General features: G+C 39.9%; 2 protein-coding genes across 5 annotated transcripts; both read left to right on the forward strand.

Moving 5' to 3' along the window:
- The first annotated feature begins 743 nt into the window (after nucleotides 1-743).
- On the forward strand, nucleotides 744-9,506 carry LOC124049513 (perforin-1-like). 2 transcript variants are annotated; one of them, XM_046371252.1, is made up of 11 exons: nucleotides 744-1,152; nucleotides 3,305-3,393; nucleotides 4,546-4,834; nucleotides 4,926-5,005; nucleotides 5,557-5,602; nucleotides 6,325-6,467; nucleotides 6,553-6,691; nucleotides 6,785-6,865; nucleotides 7,401-7,900; nucleotides 8,008-8,104; nucleotides 8,889-9,506. In XM_046371252.1, the coding sequence occupies exons 3-11, from the start codon at nucleotides 4,565-4,567 to the stop codon at nucleotides 9,099-9,101; spliced, it is 1,569 nt and encodes a 522-aa protein (XP_046227208.1). In that variant the 5' UTR covers nucleotides 744-1,152; nucleotides 3,305-3,393; nucleotides 4,546-4,564; the 3' UTR covers nucleotides 9,102-9,506. The 2 variants fall into 2 exon arrangements, with proteins under 2 accessions (XP_046227208.1, XP_046227201.1); XM_046371245.1 differs by lacking the exon at nucleotides 3,305-3,393 and having other exon boundaries at nucleotides 745-1,152.
- A 3,064-nt stretch (nucleotides 9,507-12,570) lies between these two features.
- Nucleotides 12,571-21,218, forward strand: LOC124049524 (perforin-1-like). 3 transcript variants are annotated; one of them, XM_046371266.1, is made up of 10 exons: nucleotides 12,571-12,684; nucleotides 16,377-16,665; nucleotides 16,763-16,842; nucleotides 17,410-17,455; nucleotides 18,162-18,304; nucleotides 18,390-18,528; nucleotides 18,629-18,709; nucleotides 19,238-19,731; nucleotides 19,831-19,924; nucleotides 20,544-21,218. In XM_046371266.1, the coding sequence occupies exons 2-10, from the start codon at nucleotides 16,396-16,398 to the stop codon at nucleotides 20,754-20,756; spliced, it is 1,560 nt and encodes a 519-aa protein (XP_046227222.1). In that variant the 5' UTR covers nucleotides 12,571-12,684; nucleotides 16,377-16,395; the 3' UTR covers nucleotides 20,757-21,218. The 3 variants fall into 3 exon arrangements, with proteins under 3 accessions (XP_046227222.1, XP_046227241.1, XP_046227232.1); XM_046371285.1 differs by lacking the exon at nucleotides 12,571-12,684 and adding an exon at nucleotides 15,669-15,686; XM_046371276.1 differs by lacking the exon at nucleotides 12,571-12,684 and adding an exon at nucleotides 15,727-15,956.
- The last annotated feature ends 319 nt before the right edge of the window (nucleotides 21,219-21,537 follow it).

The following is a 21,537-nucleotide window of genomic DNA, read 5'->3' on the forward strand; positions in this document are numbered from 1 at the left end:
GTATTTCACATATTTGTGTATAGGTGTGTGTGTGTGTGTGTGTGTAGCTGAGGCAAGCCTAATAAAACTTGGATACTGAAACGCACCCAGCTCGCTCAAAGCTGTCAAGCTAGCTGAGACTAACAAGCTAGCCGAGTTCACATGGAGAGAGAAGCAAATTTTAATGTTCCTTTCATTATTTGTGTGAGTTTGACTGCAGGATCATTTGTGTTAATTCCAATTACCTGCACAGGTTTGACAGCCAGAGTAACTTACTGTACATTGTCAAGAGCACAATAGCCACCTCCAGTTAGATATTCCACCAGGAACCACCACCAGGACAATCTGCCTCAAAAGCGTGAAACTGAAAAAATAAGACCTGAAAAGGAAAAAAATATCTGAAACTGAAACATAAGGCCTCAAATGTTGAAATATGTATGAAAGTGAAAATTGAAAATAGATCATTTATTCAAAAGAATTTCAAAACTGAATAGTTATATTTAAACTGAAAAAACTTTTCCTACACTTATTTTTAATTCTAGTACAAGTTTGTATTTTTCATAGTTCAAAATCAAAATGTCAACTTTCAATTTCAAATATTTTTCGTCAAATGTATCAAACTTTTTTTTTGCCTTGATTTGGCTCCATAGATCTGTCACTCCTGTATCTAAAATCTTATTACCAAACAGCTCAGATTAAGCCTCTGGTAAATATGTGTAACCCTGACTATTCAGCAGTATGGAAGTTGATTCAATGCCATAACTCGGTTATTGTTGGAGACAAACACAACCCACCTTTCACTCAAAACCTGGAATGGAAAACTGGATGAAAGTTTCAAAATATGGCAGGAGCAAAGTCTGAATATTTGTTTGAATTTCTTTGGAAAATGGTTACATAAAGGTTTCCAAGATTTGAGGCAAGACATAGCTCAGCTAGTCAGGATTTCTGGAAAAATAATCAAGAGGGACTGGGAAAGCAAATCGTTACAATATGTTTATGGAATTCTGGGGGCGGTGAGGCAGACTTTCTAAACAGTGTGGATCTGCATTGCAAGATAGAGTTGCTTCATTGCTGTGCAAGAAGCTCCTGGATGGATAACATCTGGTTGCAACTGGACAAATAATAAGCCTGTTTCTACACAGTAAAAAATTTGAGCTGGATCACCTTAAAAATGTAAGTTTAACTGCTGTCTTAAATTAATAATTAGTTCAATCTCCTTTAAGTTTTTGTGAAACCAGTTGTTGAGTTAACTGAGCTTTAAAAACAGGATCACTAACTTTAAAATATTAAAGTGAATCAACATGTGTTCGATCACACTGGCAAACATTACAGACAAATTTCATTTTCTTAGACATCTTCTGATTTTGAACAGTCACAGTCAGCTCGTCGTTTCACACGAAGAACGTACAGTTGTTTCTGTTGGACATACTTTGTTCCACCACTGCCACAAATATGTGAAAGTGCTCCCAGTGATGTTTTTAAATCCAAATGATACTGGATTTTTAGTACTGATATATCCAAATATCGGAAAAAAACATTCTGTTGAATCATTTTTAAGTCACATCAGGATGTGTTTGTTTTTGTACTACTCATTTCAGTCACAAGAGCCTGCAGTGCACTACTGTTCCCAAATGACTAAAAGCATTCAAGTTTTCTTCCACAGATCTTCTTACACAGATTTAATTTGTCTTTGCACTCAACACTTTAGGTACATATATTATGTGATAGCAAGTCGCTCCATTTACAGCAGACCACGTACTGTAACTTTTTCTGTTTACTGTTTATGCCAGTATTGTTAAAATAGTTCAAAAAAACAGCCGACAAAACTTGGTTTTAAGTTAGTCAATTGCACTTCCATAATGAAGGTAACAGCATTAAATAGTCATCTATATCATTTCAGTGTTGTTTGAAGTGTATGTTTTGCACCTTGCCTTTTTCCTTTCTTTCTTTAATGGACTGATTTATGTCATATTTCTGAATCATTTCCATGCATATGCACCTCCTCCTGCATTTCCTTCACAGCATGATTAGGTTTATTAAACCCAAAATCAGCTCAGGAAAGGCAGTTGTGATTTGACATGCTGAGAGCTGCCCTGCTTGTATTTTTTATTAAACATTAACCACATGAGGATGTCAGTAATTTTACAGCATTTACCAGCACTTTCTCTCCTTTAAATGTGCTCTCCCTCAGCCCTACCTTCTCCATTTTGCTTGTTTTCTTTCTATTTTTCTGGAAGAAAAAGTTTTCACATCCACACGAAGGACAACTCTGACAATATGTTGATACCGATATTGGCCAATAAAACCAGCTGACCAACATATCGGTCATACTGGAGAACTGACTTAATTAAACTTTAAACATCTGGCATCTCCTTGGCAGACACATGATCATATTGGCTCAATAAATGGAATCCCAGTAACGCCCACATGTGACGACGGTTTGCAGTTTTTTTACATGTTTGCCCAAAATCAAGCTCTGCTGTCAACCAGCAGCAGCTGATTTTTGACCACAACATCTTTGATAGAATCATCCAATGGTGAGTCTGTCGGTTTTACTTGTTTACTTACTAATGGCTTGCATCACATCGTGCCGTTTTCCTGCAGGCATCTCTGTGCTGTTCTGATTTCTAAATGTGTTGAACATAGTATGAAGAGGAGTTTGAATAGTTGTGATCTGATTTGTAATAATTGCTTCTGACTCTATAATCTCTTCCTCATTGCTCCATTCTATTGCATTTAGGACATTTGGCCCTTTTCTAGTATCTCTGTGTGTGTGTGTGTGTGTGTGTGTGTGTGTGTGTGTGTGTGTGTGTGTGATGCTTTGCAGTTGGTTTGCAAGGTAAAAATAAAACAAACTTCATTGTTCATTCATGGTAATGAAGGAGCAGTTTGGCTCCCTGATATGTCTTTCATAGTTTTTGGACCACACTGGAAGCCTGCGGCACAGAGAGGAATGAGCCACATCAGGCTTTGATTATACAGTAAATACTTCAGTACAATCAGTTCATTTCACAGAATTTGTTGACAAAACAAAAATCTAGAATAGCACTGTCTAATACCAATATCTTTACCCAAATACAGAGAACAGAATTGTCACAACAGACATGATTTACCTGTTAAAGCCATAATCTCACATTTATGGACAATTTTTCCAAGCTGGCTTGACAAATTTAGCAACTTATGTGCAGCTCACACACGCCTGCGTGGGTTTTCTCCGGGAACTCCAGCTTCCTCCCACAATCCCAAAAACATGCACATTAGGTTAATTGGCTACTCTACATTGCCCCTGAGTGTGAGTGTGTGGTTGTCTGTCTTTGTGTGTCAGCCCTGCGATTGACCGGCGACCAGTCCAGGGTGAACCCCGCCTCTCGCCCGTAGTCAGCTGGGATAGGCTCCAGCTCCCTGACCTGACGGGTAAGCGGTAGAGAAAATGAATGAATGAAAGTTTCCCATAAGTCTTTGATTTGATCGTTTTCGCTGTGCATTTTGGTTTGTTTTAAATCTTAATTGTCTTAATTGTTAGGCAATTATTTATTTTTTAAGTTATCAGATTCAGGCAAATATGAAACACTGAAATCAAATTTGCGCTGTTCTTCCTGAGAGGCTGCTTTTCTTTTTTCCAGTTATTGTCATTGTTTAGACAAATAACCCCAGCATCAAGCACTTTGTGTAAAATTCAATGTCCTCGCCAACAATTTGAGATTAAACATATGTCATCAGTGTCTTGTTAAACTTTGTGGTTACTAAAAAGTTAAAGAGTAACTAAACACCAGAGTCATGACTTGGGAGGGGTGGGCAGGCTGGGTGGCTGCGGTGGCAGTGGGCCAAAAGCTACGCAATCTGGTGATGTATTTTTTAGAGCCGAGAAAGCAACAGTGTTGACCCATCTTGCCACTAGCTAATAAATGCTAAAACTAAAACTGTCTGATGCTAAATCAAACAGCTCTTTAAAACATACAAAGTGAAACTACGACCGACAACCTATTAAATGTCTAAAATGGCTGACTAACCTACTAAATACTATAAAGACAGAACTAACTATGAAATTAACACTGTAATATCTATGCTCACAGTGCAATGAAACAAGTCAGTCACAACACTGAGTCCACATAATCTGCTCAACCTGCTCTTATCTCAGTGGTCTTCAAAGTGGGCCTGTGCACGTGGGAGGGTGGGAGGGGTGGTGGGTGACAAAGGCTGACTCCGATACCTCACCTTCCTTCCAGTTAGGCCACTCACAAAAATTCATTTGCAATAGCCTGGTTTCAACCTGTGGAGGGCAGTCACTCTGCATATTTACAACACAAAATATAAAATTCAAGTACTTTGCACTAAAATGCCGAGATATGGACCTGAACCAATCAGCAACACCACTAAATATCTATTTAAATTGATTTTCAGCAGGAAACAACGTGCTTAAGGAGTTTAGTTACTCTTTAATCCACACCTTCTGAATGGAGAATCTTTCACACCATACAATGAAAGAAGATGTATGTAGATATCCAGCTGAAATAATAACTCGCCGACTTTCTTTTCTACTCTCTGTCTTTCTCTGAAATATTTCAGTGTCTCTTTGACTCCAACTATGACCTTTTTAACCCCACCCCCTCTCCACCTGAGTCTCCTCCTCCTCTTTCTGTCCTCCCACTCCCCTGTTCTCTCCTGTAGGAATGGGACTCGTGCAGAATGTGAGTCTGCTCCCTTTGTGCCAGGCCACAACCTGGTGGGGGAGGGCTTTGATGTGGTCACCCTGCAGCGTACAGGAGCCTACATGGTTGATGTGAAGACTTTCCTCAACTCGACTGGCAACTGTACTCTCTGCTCCAACCGTCTTCAGGGCAATAAGCTGCAGAAAGTAAATAAGAAATAAACAATAATTTTGCAGCAACTTTAAAAGTTGCACACACTTTGTGGGTTGATTATGGTGTTCTCACCTTCATTTTCAGCTGCCGCTCGCTGCAAAGGACTGGCGTGCATTCAGCCATTGTATTTCTGGCGTTTCCAGCAGCACTCACACATCTGCCAGGTATTATATCAGCATTATATCACTGAATGGGTTCCATCAGCCATTCTCCTATATGAATGGCGTTTTAGTTTTTTAATACAAACCAGTAAAGACTTGTGAATACGCACCAGTTTCTGCTAAAAACAAGAGAGTGTGCATGAAATCTGATATAAATGTGAGATGAGACTGGCGTTGTTTACCTGTTAGAAGAACACATGGCTACATTTCGATGTGGCAACTCAATTCTCAACCCCAAGTCTTATGGGTCTTCTGATTCAGCCCCCCATTTAGTCAGCCTGAGTCACATCACATTTGGACTTCCTCAATGTTTTCTGTCTCAGCTGTATGTTGTCGAAATGTAGTAGCATTGATATAGAACATATACAAATTCTATTATATATATAAATTTCTAAAAATAACTTACCATTTTAATTACAGCTGAAATTCCAACAATGCTATTCTTCTTTTGTGTTAACTTGTAAATACAAATATTAGCCAACAAAGTGAAGATGCTCCAGAATAATATTTGATATGAAAGAGCTTTAATTGTGATTCTGTCCTTGTGTCCACAGCTCACTGATTGACTCTTACGCCTCAGAGGACATGAAAGAGTGGACGGTAGGAAACCTCTTGAAAACATTTGAGAATATCATTATTAAAGCACACTATACAGACAAAAGTATTGAGACGCAACTCTTTATTATTGAATTCAGGTGGGCTGTTTTCAGTGTTTGGGCTCGGGCCCTGATTTCCAGGTGAAGAGAAATCTTAATGCTTCAGCATACCAAGACATTTTGGACAATGCTATGCTTCCAACTTTGTGGCAACAGTTTGTTGAAGGCCCTTTTCTATTCCAGCATGACTGTGCCCCAGTGCACAAAGCAAAGCTCCATAAAGACATGGTTGGATGAGTTTGGTGTGGAAGAACTTGATTGGCCCACACAGAGTCCTGACCTCAACCCCATCCAACACCTTTGGGATGAACTGGAATGGAGATTGTGAGTCAGGCCTTTTGGTCCAACATCAGTGTGTGACCTCACAAATGCTCTGCTGCATGAATGGACAAAAATTCCCACAGAAACACTCCAACATGTTGTGGAAATCCTTCACAGAAGAGTGGAAGCTGTTGTAGCTGCAAACCTGTCTGTGTGTTTAGAATGTGAAGTCATTCAAGTCCCCGTTGGTGTAATGGTCAGGTGTTCTAATACTTTTGTCTATATAGTGTATTTGTGAATGAATGATTTTACAAATAACTGGTTTGAGTGAATACACTATATCATAGTGATTATGGGTGAACGCCAAGCAGCTTGTGAGCTTTTCGTTTTCATTCATTTTATCAGGCTAAATTAAATATCGAAAAGTATGTGTCAGCCAACCTGGAGGTCAGAGGAACACACTCCAATGTATACAAGTTTGCTACAGCAAGGACCAGAGAGGATCGCTACTCCTTCATCACCCACAGGATCACCTGTACCCATTATCAGTAGGATGTGAAGATCCCTGCATCACAGAATAAGATTTGTCTGTCAAGTTTAAGACAAGTTTTACTAGTCTGTCTCTTTTTGTAGTTACCGTGTGTCAAGCAGACCGCCACTCAGCTCTGAGTTCAGTCAGGATTTAGCCAATCTGCCAAGTCACTATGACGACTCCACCAAGGATCAGTACAAAAACCTCGTGCTGACCTACGGCACACACTACATCCGACAGGTTAACACACACTCACACACACACCATAATGTCCATATTTTGCAGCTTAAAACATTTAGTTGCGTCTTATCAACAAAGTACTTTACATTACAGGTTTGTCTCGGTGGACGATTGAGGCGAGTCTCAGCTGCACGAACGTGTTTGTCCACACTGAATGGGTTCTCCGAAAGCAAGGTACATGTAGCACATGTGTCTGTGCAGTAGATAAAGTGAGACAGCCCCAGTGCTTCTGCACACAGCAAAAAGTATGCACTTGCATTGTCTGTGAGAAACTCTGATCTCCTGCATTTATTTTTGGTCACTGTGCCTTGTTACAGATTGTTGTAATGCATAATGCAAAGTAATGTTGTACTGGGTTGAGATCTGGTAACTGTGAAAGCAGGAGTATAATGATTAATATGATTTCTATACTCATCAAACCTTGCTTTGTATGGGTGTATCTACATTTGATATTTCCTGTTTATTCAGGTTGCTATTTTAGTTTCTAACACACCTTCACTCCTGGCTTTTCCGAGCAGCATGTTTGGGTTTCCTTGAGCAAGATTTTTCTTGATGTGCAGGTCATTGGCATCATAACTGAGTAAGAGTGTTTGTGTGTGAGCGTGAGGCACTGTGATGCACAATTCACTGTTCTCAGCACGAAGGAACAGTTCAAATGTCTTCCATTATCCCCTGACTGTAACATCTTATTTTCCCTCCTGTCCTCTAGGTCCACTCCTGCTTATCAGAGGGTATCAACATAGGCCTGGGGGTGGGCGTATCGGGTTCTCAACAGTCCTGTGACACAGTCCTACAGAACAGGGACCTCTCCAACTCATTCAATGCTAGTGTCCACCAACACTACACAGATCTGGTAGGAGGCATCGGTTGGTCTGGGGAGTTTTCACTCAATCACAGTAACTCCCAGGGCTACAAGAACTGGCTGGACACCCTTAAAGACCACCCAGATATTGTTTCATACTCTCTCAGGCCAATGTGGGAGCTGGCACCCAATGAAACCCAGAAGGCAGGGATTCAGGCTGCCATAGAGCAGTACTTAGCAGACAACAGTGTAACAAAGTCAACCAATAAAACAAAGTGTGATTGGTACAGTCCGAGCCTGAGGTCCAACTGCTGTCCTCTACGTACCTCAAGGGGAAGGCTAGTGGTGACTATAGTCCAAGCCTGGAATCTAGATGGAGATTATCGTCTCTTTAGTCCAACTGATAGGTGAGTAGAGTGAGGCCAGGGATTCAGACCTGAAGGTTGTCTATCAGTCAGTGATATTAAAGCAGTGTAATCATCACTTGTTTTTCCTTGTTTTCTTTTACTCACAGCTATGCTAAGATGTGGTACGGCGGTTCCAACTATAAAATGACTCGTATGATTAGTTCGGATAATCCGTGGTGGAACGCTGCTTATGATCTGGATGAGGTAAGTAAATCTTCTCATTACAGCTCAAAAGAACACATATGGAACAAAATTAATCCTATTATTCAGCCTCAGAGAAAACAACGTGTGATGTACAGTGTGTGCTGTAGGCCTGAGTTACTGTTCCACCATATGTGTTCCCAGAGCAGTCAAAATTAAAATATTGGTTCCAAGCAATATTTTATTAGCATAAAGGAAAGCCATCCTACAGTGCATCTGGAAGGTATTCATACCGCTTTGCTTTTTCCACATTTTGTTATGCTACAGTCTCATTCCAAAATGGATTCAATTAAATTTCTCCCTCTAAATTCTACACAAAATACCTCATAATGACAAAGTGAAACAAGTTTGCTTGAATTTTTTTGCAAATTTATTAAAAATAAAAAACAAAAATGTAACATGTACATAAGTATTCACACCCTTTTCCATGACACTCAAAATTGAGCTAAACACCTTCCAACCAGTATCAATAACAAGAGTACAAGTGATTTCACTCCAGGGTGGGACCTGACACATTTAACCGTTTTTTCTGCACCTAACAATTACAACTACCCTCATTACCTTTAATTAAATGTCTTCAAATTCTTCACTACATACATTATATGACTTTGGACTGAATGTATGAATGTAAACTGCAACTTAACTGGTGTGCAAAGGCATACAACTGCAAGGCAATAACTCTAGTTGATAGGAGTACATTAATGGATCGAAAAATTTACAAGGTTTTATCTCTGTGTATAACCATTTCATGAATTAGTTCTATCTATAGTTACTTTTTTTCATGAAGGTGGACGCACACTTGGGATTGAAGATTGAGGTCTGGGACGCGGATTGGATTTATGATGACCTTCTGGGATCATGTACGAGGTACCTGAGACAGGGGACACACTCATTCACCTGTCCAGCCGAGACAGGTGGTTTTGAGGTCAAGTATACTCTGACCTGTGATCCGTATCTGACTGGAGACAAGTGTGACCATTACAAACCAACTCCACAGTGAGAAATGCATTTTGTGGCCACACTATTCATGAATGCTTTTCTTTAAAAGTCCAACTGAAATCACCTGTAGTCATCCATTTCTTGTATTCAAAAATCATGCGGTGCAGGGTGGTGGTATTTAATGGATTGTTAGTAGTTTTTGACAGCAGTCAGCAGGTGTGCAGAGTGTTACACCAGAGGCAACACGAAGTGTAACAAATTTATGTAACTGTAATAAATAAATACATGTTGTTTAACGAGGTGCAGCTAATTATCAGCTGCAACCACAAACTGCTTGTTCAACAAGCTAAGCTGCAAGACAAGACCTGTGTTCATGTTTGTCAGTTATATAAGGAGAACTGAGCAAAAACTGTCTCTCTGTTGATGATAACTCTGATGCAATAAAGATCCACAGAGCATCTGAAAATTGTGTCATCTGGTATTTTGACTCTATGCTTAAATGAACCTGTAAAGCTATTTAAAACACTTGAATTGATAAGGGTCAGACAGATGGTACGCAGTCAGTGCAGGGAGCCAACAACACATCATACATGGATATGGACACTGTCAGATTTAGCTGATTAGTGACCACAATACTCTCACATGTTTCTCTGTGATTTGGACGCATCACATTCCTACATAAACCATGAGGGAAGATAAATGTTTTTTTTACCTGTGAGTCCAACAGTTGTTTGTATCTTCAACGTATTTTCTTGAGCCCACAGCTAATATTAAGCTCGGCCACAACATAACATCACACACATGTGGAGTATATATTACCTAATATCTCAGTACAACCAAGAGCAACTGGATAATCTGATTGTGAGTTAACATGTCCACCAATAATAGGGGAAAGTAGGATAAACAAATGCATTTTTAAAGATTCAGTTTTATTTATTTATTCATTTATTTTTTGATTGGTCTTTCCCATGCGTGCTAAACCCTTTCAGTACATGATTGGCACCTTTGTTTCCCAGGTGTATCTGTGCTAAATTAAGCCGTTTGTGTGTTTGCGTTTTTGGGTCATTTGATTTGATGATAGCACGTTATGTAATGCTACTGTCATGTATTTCTTTTTGTTAGAAATGTATATTAATCAGTGGTGGACTCAGTCGGGGAATACAGTGTCAGTGCAGGTCAATCTCTACCTTCACTCCATTTACAGCAGACCACATACTGAAACTTTCTGTTTGTTGTTTATGCCAGTGCAGGAAAAAATAAATTAAAAATCCACAATGATTCAAAACAAACAGATGCCTTTAGTTTCAATTAGACTTTTGAGACAACAGGATGAAATACTCACATATCTTTCAGGGTGGTTGTTTTACTCCTTGAGTCTCCTCAGAGCTCTTAATGGACTGATCTCATCGTGAAGCTCCGGCAGTGTGATATAGTGTACTCAGGGTGGCGCTGCTTGTATGTTTTTTATTATTAAACACCAACCACATCTCTTGCTCATGGAGATGTTACTAATTTCACAGCATTTAACAGCACTTTGTTTCCTTTTAATGTATTCCCTCTGAGCTCCACCTCAGTTTACTTTTAATGGCTTGCATCACATTGTGCTGTTTTACTGTAGACATCTCTGCACTCTCTGCACATACTTTTTTCCCCCAGAATCCAGGCATCAACAATCAGTCGCTGTGCAGCACATTTACCACAGACTGAAAAAAGATTAAATAAAAATACAATTGAGGTTTTGAACATAACTTAGGCAAGTGCATTTTCATAACAGGTAAGTAAAAATTTGTTCACAATAAGTCATATAAAATAGAACGATCTTATCTATAACTTTTCTATTTCATCCCCTACTCTTTCTGTTCCCCTGTTCCCTGTTCCCTTTCCTGCAAGGCAAAAGCAGTCAAACACAAAACAGATGATCAGTCTGTATTTTGACATTTTTAACTCAAGACATGTTAAAACAATGAATAATTATTCCTCACTGTTCCTAATGAATTTCCATCCCAAAATATGGAAAATCATAAATTGTTTTATCTTGCTATGAATTAGAATTTTTTAAACCATAATATTCATAATATTCTTGGTTTTTTTATCATGCCCAATATTATAACCATAACACTAACTGAGTTCGCAAGGAAAGAGGAGCAAATTTTAATGTTCCTTACATTATTTGTGTGAGTTTGACTACAGGATCATTTGTGTTAATTCGGATTACCTCCACAAGTTTGTATTTTACTGTACATTGTCAAGAGCACAATAACCGCATATAGTTGGAAATTCCCGGCTGAAGTGTAAAAAGCAAGAGTAAAAGATTAAGAGTTTCAGCTTAATTTTTCTTTCTTTAAATGCAAAGAAATCTACAGACACACACACACACACACACACACACACACTTCTGTTTCCACACCACATTTCCTTATCAACAATGTGCTGGAAAAGCAAGCTAAGACATTTACTTACCATGAGCTGTAAAATTATAACACTGTGCTGACATGTATGCAACATCATGCAAACAGTAGAACAAATCACTATTTGATGCAAAACTAGCCACAGCTTTCTGACCTTAGAAAAATGTTGTTGAGGTGGAGTCTGCTGTCCTTCCTGGCATTGATCCAATGCATTGAAACAGAACTAAAACTAACATTCTCCCAAACCCTCAGAAATTAGTCCTGTTTCCTGTAAGTAAAGGATGTCTGTATGGAGCCAAATCATAGCCAAAAGTTTTATTCATTTGAAAAAAATTGATATTTTGATGTTGAACTTGAAGAAACACAACATTGTACTCAAACCAAAAATAAGTGTAGGAAAAGTATGACTCCACACTATACACTATACACCATGTTCACATCACTGGCATAGAATAAACTGGCGCCATTGATAATGTTTTGTTTAGCGAGCCATTTTAAACGGAACTTGGCATCAAATGCATCGGAGTATGGGCTTGCAATGGCTCCCGCACCACCAAGACAATCTGCCTCAAAAGTGTGAAACTGAAAAAATAAGACCTGAAAATGAAAAAAAAAGATTTGAAACCAAAAAAAATACAACCTCAAATGTTGAAATATGTATGAAAGTGAAAATTGAAAATACTACTGGAAGACAATCAGAGATAGCTTCGAATAAAATTTTAAAAAAATGGGACTGACTTTCTTTCAGGTATTCTATTTGCTTGAGATGACACCAGCACTTCTTAGCTTTTCTAAATCCCACATGTTTAGAATAATTAGCAGACTGGTTTGGAAAAATTAACATTAGCTTTGAGACTCAAGACATATTCAATAAATGTTGGAAAGGATGAACTGATGATGTGCAGCTGTGGACTTTGTATTCAAATAAAAAAAACAGAAAATGAATATGAGAAGAGGAGTAGTCAGTAAGGCAAAACAACTGTAAATTATTCTTCTGCAGTGGCACACCCCTCAGGATCAAGGTATTTGCGAAATAAGGGTTGGCACACAGGTGACTGCTTTGTTATGATTGGACTGGGGGCGGTGAGGCAGACTTTCTAAACAGTGTGGATCTGCATTGCAAGATAGTGTCGCTTCATTGCTGTGCAAGAAGCTCCTGGATGGACAACAACTGGCGCCAACTAGACAAATAATCAGCCTGTTTCTACACAAATTGAGCTGGATCACTTTAAAAATGTAAGCTTAACTGCTTCTTTAAATTTATGAATTCACTGAGTGTAGGTTTAATAATTAGTTCAGTCTCGTTTAAGTTTTTGTGAAACCAGTTGTTGAGTTAACTGGGCTTAAAAAATCATGTTCAGTAACTTTAAGCTACTACCTATGACCTACTTTGTTCCAGCACTGCCACAAATATGTGAAAGTGCTCCCAGTGATGTTTTTAAAACCAAATGATACTGGATTTTTGGTACTGATCCATATATCAGAAAAAAACATTCTGTTGATTCATTTCTGTCGGTCCATTTACAGCAGACCACGTACTGTAACTTTTTCTGTTTACTGTTTATGCCAGTATGGTTAAAATAGTTAAAAAACAACCAGCAACCAGCAATGGTTTTAAGTTAGTCAATTGCACTTCCATAATGAAGGTAACAGCATTAAATAGTCATCTATATCATTTCAGTGTTGTTTGAAGTGTATGTTTTGCACCTTGCCTTTTTTCTTTCTTTCTTTAATGGACTGATTTATGTCATATTTCTGAATCATTTCCATGCATATGCACCTCCTCCTGCATTTCCTTCACAGCATGATTAGGTTTATTAAACCCAAAATCAGCTCAGGAAAGGCAGTTGTGATTTGACATGAGAGCTGCCCTGCTTGTATTTTTTATTAAACACTAACCACATGAGGATGTCAGCAATTTTACAGCATTTACCAGCACTTTCTCTCCTTTAAATGTGCTCTCCCTCAGCTCTACCTTCTCTTTTTTGCTTGTTTCCTTTCTATTTTTCTGGAAGAAAAAGTTTTCACATCCACACGAAGGACAACTCTGACAATATGTTGATACCGATATTGGCCAATAAAACCAGCTGACCAACATATCGGTCACACTGGAGAACTGATTAAGCCAAACTTTAAACATCTGGCATCTCCTTGGCAGACACATGATCATATTGGCTCAATAAATGGAATCCCAGTAACGCCCACATGTGACGACAGTTTGCAGTTTTTTACATGTTTGCCCAAAATCAAGCTCCGCTGTCAACCAGCAGCAGCTGATTTTGACCACAACATCTTTGATAGAATCAACCACCAGTGAGTCTGTCAATTTTACTTTTAGTTGCATCACACCGTGCTGTTTTCCCGTAGGCATCTCTGTGCTGTTTTGATTTCTGAATGTGTTGAACATAGTATGAAGAGGAGTTTGGTGTGGTTTGATTCGTAATAATTGCTTCTGACTCTATAATCTCTCCCTAGTCTTAACCGAGGTGTATGTGAATGTGTGTGGCTGGTGTCGGGCATCTGACGTCACTTGCGGTAACATGTTGGATCAGAGTGGGCGTAGAGGGTAACACCTGACACCTGCTACGCCAGTCAAAGGTCCCCAAATTTAACATAGAGTGGGTGTGTAATTTGGCAAGAACCATATCGGACTCTGGAGAAGACATGTTTAGCTGCATGTCATTGCTCCATCGCTGGCTGTCACGGTGGTGTCCAGAAAACAACGTGGCCTTTAGATAATTGGGAGACTTTCTGGGGAAAATCTGGCCTTATTAGGTGAGATGGCATTCATCCTACCTGGGGTGGTGCGGCTCTTCTTTCCACCAATATAGCCAAGTTTATTAGACAACCAACCCCCTGACAACCCAGGGTCGAGGCCAGGAGGCAACGTCGCTGTTTTACACACTTCTCTGCTGCTTCTGTAGGACTGCTGACCTCCACTAAAAATGCAATAAATAAAAATATAATAAAAAATATAAAACTAGGATCACAGGGACAGCACTAGGCTGGTTTACATCATATTTATCAGATATATTTCACTTTGTTCACATTAATGATTTTTTCTCTTTACATACAAAGATCAATCACGGTGTTCCACAGGGTTCAGTGTTGGGGCCGATCCTGTTCACCTTATACATGCTCCCTCTAGGAAATATTATTCAGAGACATAGCATAAACTTTCATTGTTATGCTGATGATACCCAGCTGTACTTATCCATAAAGTCTGAAGAAAGAGAGCCATTAATCTTAAGAACATAAACTGGATGACTGGATGACCTCCAATTTTTTGCTATTAAACTCAGACAAAACTGAGGTCATTATTTTTGGCCCCAAACATCTCAGAACTAGAATAGCTGATAATATTCTCTCTCTGGACGGCATTACTTTGGCCTCCAGTATGAGGAACCTCAGCATTATCTTGGATCAGGACATGTCATTTATCCATCATTTTAAACAGATCTCTATGACCGCCTTCTTTCACCTCCATAATATTGCCCATAAGATTAGGAGCATCCTCTGTCAAAGTTCAAGAGGCAGACACCACCTTCACCTTTAAGACAAGACTTAAAACCTTTCTGTTTTGTAAAGCATATAGTTCTCTAGCCTCAAACAAAGTATGTAGGGTTGATAGGTATTGTTACAGTCACTTCTTGACATACAGCCACAGGTAGAATAGGGCTGACTAACTCTTAGTCTTTAATCTATATCATAGTTATGCTGCTATAGGCCTATGCTACCATCAAAGAAACCACCATCATCTCTACTCCTCCACGTCTTCTCCTCTTCTTCCTCTCCTCTCCCCTTCTCTCATCTCTTCAGGTCGACCAATGATCCATTGTTTTACGTCACTAATTGTGTGTCCTGTTTTTCCTCGTAGTTTTGTGTCTCTCCCTCCCTCTGTCTCTCTCAGATCTACATGCTGACCTGTATCCGGCCCTCTGACAAACCCAGTGTCGACTGTCAACATCTGCCCGTGTGGTTCTTCTATGTAGTGCTAGTATAATTAACTTGAGCAACATATCAGCTAAAAAAACAAATAAATACAATACATAGTTTTTCAGCATTCCAATTAAAACAACCTGTCATTTTTGTCCTTTGTGATGAATGATGCTTATTGTATGTATGTTTCTCTCTCTCTTTCATCCTCTCTGTCATGTTCACCCCCCCCCCCCCCCCCCCCCCCCCCAGATGACTATCTGCAGGATAGTTCTCCCTTTGTGAGCCGGGTCCTACTCAAGGTTTCTTCCTGTTAGAAGGGAGTTTTTCTTTGCCACTGTCTGCTTGCTCGGGGGTTCAGGCTTTGGGTTTCTGCAAAGCATCTAGAGACAATTTTGATTGTAAAAGGTGCTATATAAATAAAATTGAATGGAATTGATTTAGGCAATTATTTATTTTTCAGGCCACTATCAAGCGCTTCGGAAATTAAATTTGTGCTGTTCTTCTTGAGAGGCTACTTTTCTTTTTTTCAGGTATTGTCGGTGGTTAGACAAATAACCCCAGGACTTTGGGTAAACTTCACTGTCCTTGCCAACAATTTGCAATTAAAACATATGTCATCAGTGTCTTGTTAAACTGTCTGGTTACTAAAAAGTTAAAGAGTAACTAAACCTCAGAGTCATGACTTGGGAGGGGTGGACAGGCTGGGTGGCTGCGGTGGCAGCGGGTAAAAAACTATGCAATCTGGTGATGTTTTTACAGCCAGTGGGAGGTCTGGGTGGTGGGTGACATAGGCTGGCTCCAAAACCTCACCTGCCTCCAGTTAAGCCACAAAAAGTGGTTAAGGAGTTTAGTTACTCTTTAATCCACATCTTCTGAATGGAGAATTCTTCTGGTATGAAAAGAAGATAAGAAAGTATGTAGATATCCAGCTGAAATAATAACTCGCTGACTTTCTTTTCTGTTCTCTGTCTTTCTCTGAAATATTTCAGTGTCTCTTTGACTCCAACTATGACCTTTTTAACCCCACCCCCTCTCCACCTGAGTCTCCTCCTCCTCTTTCTGTCCTCCCACTCCCCTGTTCTCTCCTGTAGGAATGGGACTCGCACAGAGTGTGAGTCTGCTCCCTTTGTGCCAGGCCACAACCTGGTGGGGGAGGGCTTTGATGTGGTCACCCTGCAGCGTAAAGGAGCCTACATGGTTGACGTGAATTCTTTTCTCAACTCGGCTGGCAACTGTACTCTCTGCTCCAACCGTCTTCAGGGCAAAATGCTGCAGAAAGTAAATAAGAAATAAACAATAATTCTCCAGCAACTTTAAAAGTTGCACACGCTTTGTGTGCACTTGTTAATTATGGTGTTCTCACCTTCATTTTCAGCTGCCGCTCGCTGCAAAGGACTGGCGTGCATTCAGCCATTGTATTTCTGGCGTTTCTAGCAGTGCTCACACATCTGCCAGGTATTATATCAGCATTATATCACTGAATGGGTTCCATCAGCCATTCTCCTATTTGAATGTCGTTTTAGTTTTTTAATACAAACCAGTAAAGACTTTTGAATACGCACCAGTTTCTGCTAAAAACAAGAGAGTGTGCATGAAATCTGATATAAATGTGAGATGTGACTGGCGTTGTTTACCTGTTAGAAGAACACATGGCTACATTTCGATGTGGCAGCTCAATTCTCAACCCCAAGTCTTATGGGTCTTCTGATTCAGTCCCCCATTTATTGTCTACAGATCAGTTTAGAGTCACATCACATTTGGACTTCCTCAATGTTTTCTGTCTCAGCTGTATGTTGTCGAAATGGTGCAAATGTAGCAGCATGTAGAACATATACAAATTCTATTATATATATAAATTTCTAAAAATAACTGACCATTTTAATTACAGCTGAAATTCCAACAATGTTATTCTTCTTTTGTGTTAACTTGTAAATAAAAATCTTGGCTGACAAAGTGAAGATGCTCCAGAATAATATTTGATATGAAAGAGCTTTAATTGTGATTCTGTCCTTGTGTCCACAGCTCACTGATTGACTCTTACGCCTCAGAGGACATTAAACAGTGGAAGGCAAGAAACCTCTCACACCTGTTGATGACATGAAAACATTTTAGAATATCATTATTAAAGCACACTATACACACAAAAGTATTGGGACGCAACTCTTTATTATTGAATTCAGGTGGGCTGTTTTCAGTGTTTGGGCTCGGGCCCCTGATTTCCAGGTGAAGAGAAATCTTAATGCTTCAGCATACCAAGACATTTTGGACAATGCTATGCTTCCAACTTTGTGGCAACACTTCGGTGAAGGCCCTTTTCTATTCCAGCATGGCTGGTATAGCAAAAACCCTGTGGAAAACCTCTCCAGAAGAGTAGAAGCTGTTATAGCTGCAATAGGGGGATGAAGTCCATATTAATGTCTATGTATTTAGAATATGGGAATACCTGTGTCCCCCAGATGAGATAGTGGAAGTATCTGGAAGTATCTGAGGAGAGGACAATCTGTGTTTGCCTGCTGAGACTGCTGCCCCTGCAACCCACGTGGATAAGCAGTAGAAAGTGAGATGAGATGAGACAAGACAAGATGAGACGAGTATTTAGAATATGTCATTAAAGTCCCTGTCCCTGCAGTGGTTAGGTCTCCTAATACTTTTGTCTATATAGTGTATTTGTGAATGAATGGTTTTACAAATAACTGGTTTGAGTGAATACATTATATCATAGTGATTATGTTTGAACGCCAAGCAGCTTATGAGATTTTCATTCATTTTATCAGGCTAATCTAAATATCGAAAAATATGTGTCAGCCAACCTGGAGGTCAGAGGAACACACTCCAATGTATACAAGTTTGCTACAGAAAGGACCAGAGAGGATCGCTACTCCTTCAGCACCCACAGGATCACCTACACCTATTATAAGTAGGATGCGAAGATCCCTGCATCACAGAATAAGATTTGTCTGTCAAGTTTAAGACAAGTTTTACTAGTCTGTCTCTTTTTGTAGTTACCGTGTGTCAAGCAGACCGCCACTCAGCTCTGAGTTCAGTCAGGATTTAGCCAATCTGCCAAGTCACTACAACTCCTCCACCGAGGCTCAGTACAGTGAGCTCATACATACCTATGGCACACACTACATCCGACAGGTTAAAACACACACACACACACACACACAATTTTGTCCATGTCCATATTTTGCATCTTGAAACATGTGTTGCGTCTCATCAACAAAGTACTTCATTACAGGTTCGTCTCGGTGGACGATTCAGGCGAGTCTCAGCTGCACGAACGTGTTTGTCCTCACTGAATGGATTCACCGCAAGCAAGGTACATGTAGCACATGTGTCTGTGCAGTAGATAAAGTGAGACAGCCCCAGTGCTTCTGCACACAGCAAAAAGTATGCACTTGCATTGTCTGTGAGAAATTCTGATCTCCTGTATTTATTTTTGGTCACTGTGCCTTGTTACAGATTGTCTTCCAACAGATATTCCCTAATTTGTTGTACTGGGTTGAGATCTGGTGACTGTGAAAGCAGGAGTATAATGATTAATATGACTTCTATACTCATCAAACCTTGCTTTGTATTTGATATTTCCTGTTTATTCAGGTTGCTATTTTAGTTTCTAACACACCTTCACTCCTGGCTTCTCCAAGCAGCATGTTTGGGTTTCCTTGAGCGAGACTCACATTTTTCTTGATGTGCAGGTCATTGGCATCATAACTGAGTAAGAGTGTTTGTGTGTGAGCGTGAGGCACTGTGATGCACCATTCACTGTTCTCAGCATGAAGGAACAGTTCAAATGTCTTCCATTATCCCCTGACTGTAACATCTTATTTTCCCTCCTGTCCTCTAGGTCCACTCCTGCTTATCAGAGGGTATCAACATAGGCCTGGGGGTGAGCTTATCCAGTTCTCAACAGTCCTGTGACAAAGTCCTACAGAACAGGGACTTCTCCAGCTCATACAGCGCTGGTCTCCACCAACACTACACAGAGGTGGTGGGAGGCACTGATTGGTCTGGGGAGTTTTCACTCACTCACAGTAACTCCCAGGGCTACAGGAATTGGCTGAACACCCTTAAGGACCACCCAGATATCGTTTCATATTCTCTCAGGCCAATGTATGAGCTGGCACTCAAAATAAAGCAGAGGGCAGGGATTAAGGCTGCCATAGAGCAGTACTTAGCAGACAACGCTGTGAAGAAGTCATCTAATGAACCATCTTGTTACTCTTCCAACCTGAGGTCCAACTGCTGTCCTCTACATACCTCAAAGGGAAGGCTGGTGGTGACTATAGTTCGAGCCTGGGATCTACAAGGAGATTATGCCGCCTTTAGTCCAACTGATGGGTGAGTAAAGTGAGGCCAGGGATTCAGATCTGAAGGTTGTATATCAGTCAGTGATATTAAAGCAGTGTAATCTTGGTTTTTCCTTGTTTTGTCTTACAGCTATGCTAAGATGTGGTACGGTTCCAACTTTGAAAGGACTCCTACGATTGAGTCGGATGATCCAAGGTGGAACGCTCGTTATGATCTGGGAACGGTAAGTAAATCTTCTCATTACAGCTCAAAAGAACACATGAGGAACAAATTAATCTGATTATTCAGCCTCAGAGAAGCAACATGTGATGTACACTGTGTGCTGTAGGCTTTGAGTTACTGTTCCACCATATGTGTACTCATAGCAGCCTAAGTCATCCTATATCACCTACAAATAGTGACAATCTTTGCTGCCATGTGCAAATAATCGTCCTGTGAAGCTAAACATCTTAAAACCAAGATCAATAACAAGAGTACAAGTGATTTCACTCCAGCCTCCTATCAACTAGAGTTATTGCCTCGCAGTTGTATGCCTCTGCACACCAGTTAAGTTACGGACTACATCCATGTCGGTACAAATCATATAACATAACACCCTGACACATTTAACAGTTTCTCCTGCGCCTAACAATTACAACTACCCTCATTACCTTTTATACATTATATGACTTTGGACTGACATGGATGTAATCTGTAACTTAACTGGTGTGCAGAGGCATACAACTGCGAGGCAATAACTCTAGTTGATAGGAGTACATTAATGGATCGGAAAACGCTAGTTTTATCTCCATTATAACCATTTCATGAATTAGTTCTATCTATAGTTATTTTTTTTCACGAAGGTGGACACACGCTTGGAATTGAAGATTGAGGTCTGGGACGCGGACTTGCGTTATGATGATCTTCTGGGATCATGTACGAAGTACCTGAGACAGGGGACACACTCATTCACCTGTGCAGCCGAGGCAGGTGCCTTTGAGGTCAGGTATACTCTGACCTGTGATCCGTATCTGACTGGAGACAAGTGTGACCATTACAAACCTACTCCACAGTGAGAAATGCATTTTGTGGCCACACTATTCATGAATGCTTTTCTTTAAAAGTCCAACTGAAATCACCTGTAGTCATCCATTTCTTGTATTCAAAAATAATGTGGTGCTGGTGGTGGTGGTTTTTAATGTATTGTTAGTAGTTTTTGACAGCAGTCAGCAGGTGTGCAGAGTGTTACACCAGAGGCAACACAAAGTGTAACAAATTTATGTAACTGTAATAAATAAATAAATACATGTTGTTTAACGTGGTGCAGCTAATTATCAACTGCAACTGCAAACTTAAGTCAACAGTTTCCACAGTTAATGTTGGGTTGTTTGTTCAAAAAGCTAAGCTGCAAGACAAGACCTGTGTTCATGTTTGTCAGTTATATAAGGAGAACTGAAACTGCCTCCTCTCAGTTATATCTGAGTAATGCTGATGATGACTCTTCTTTGCAAGCAATAAAGATCTACAGAGCATCTGAATGTTGTATCATCTGGTATTTGAGTACCCACTCTCATCTGCACAGGTTGCACTTGACAAGAACTTATTTTTCAGTTTCCACAATAAAGCACCAACTGTGTTTCTCAAGTTCTGACACAGTACGGGTCTGGCTAAACCAGCACCACACTACATCTTGTGCTAAATCTTGTTTTACCAATCTATTTTGATTTAGGTGGGTTCCCATTTACAATCAAGGATTCAAGATTCCTTTGTTTGTCATTTTATGCACCACATAAAACGCCAAATTGTGTTTCACACACTGATCAATCATTAAATCAATACAAGACAAAAGGCTATAAA

The sequence above is a fragment of the Scatophagus argus genome, chromosome 2 (assembly GCF_020382885.2).
Source record: "Scatophagus argus isolate fScaArg1 chromosome 2, fScaArg1.pri, whole genome shotgun sequence".
Classification (NCBI taxonomy): Eukaryota; Metazoa; Chordata; class Actinopteri; family Scatophagidae; genus Scatophagus; species Scatophagus argus.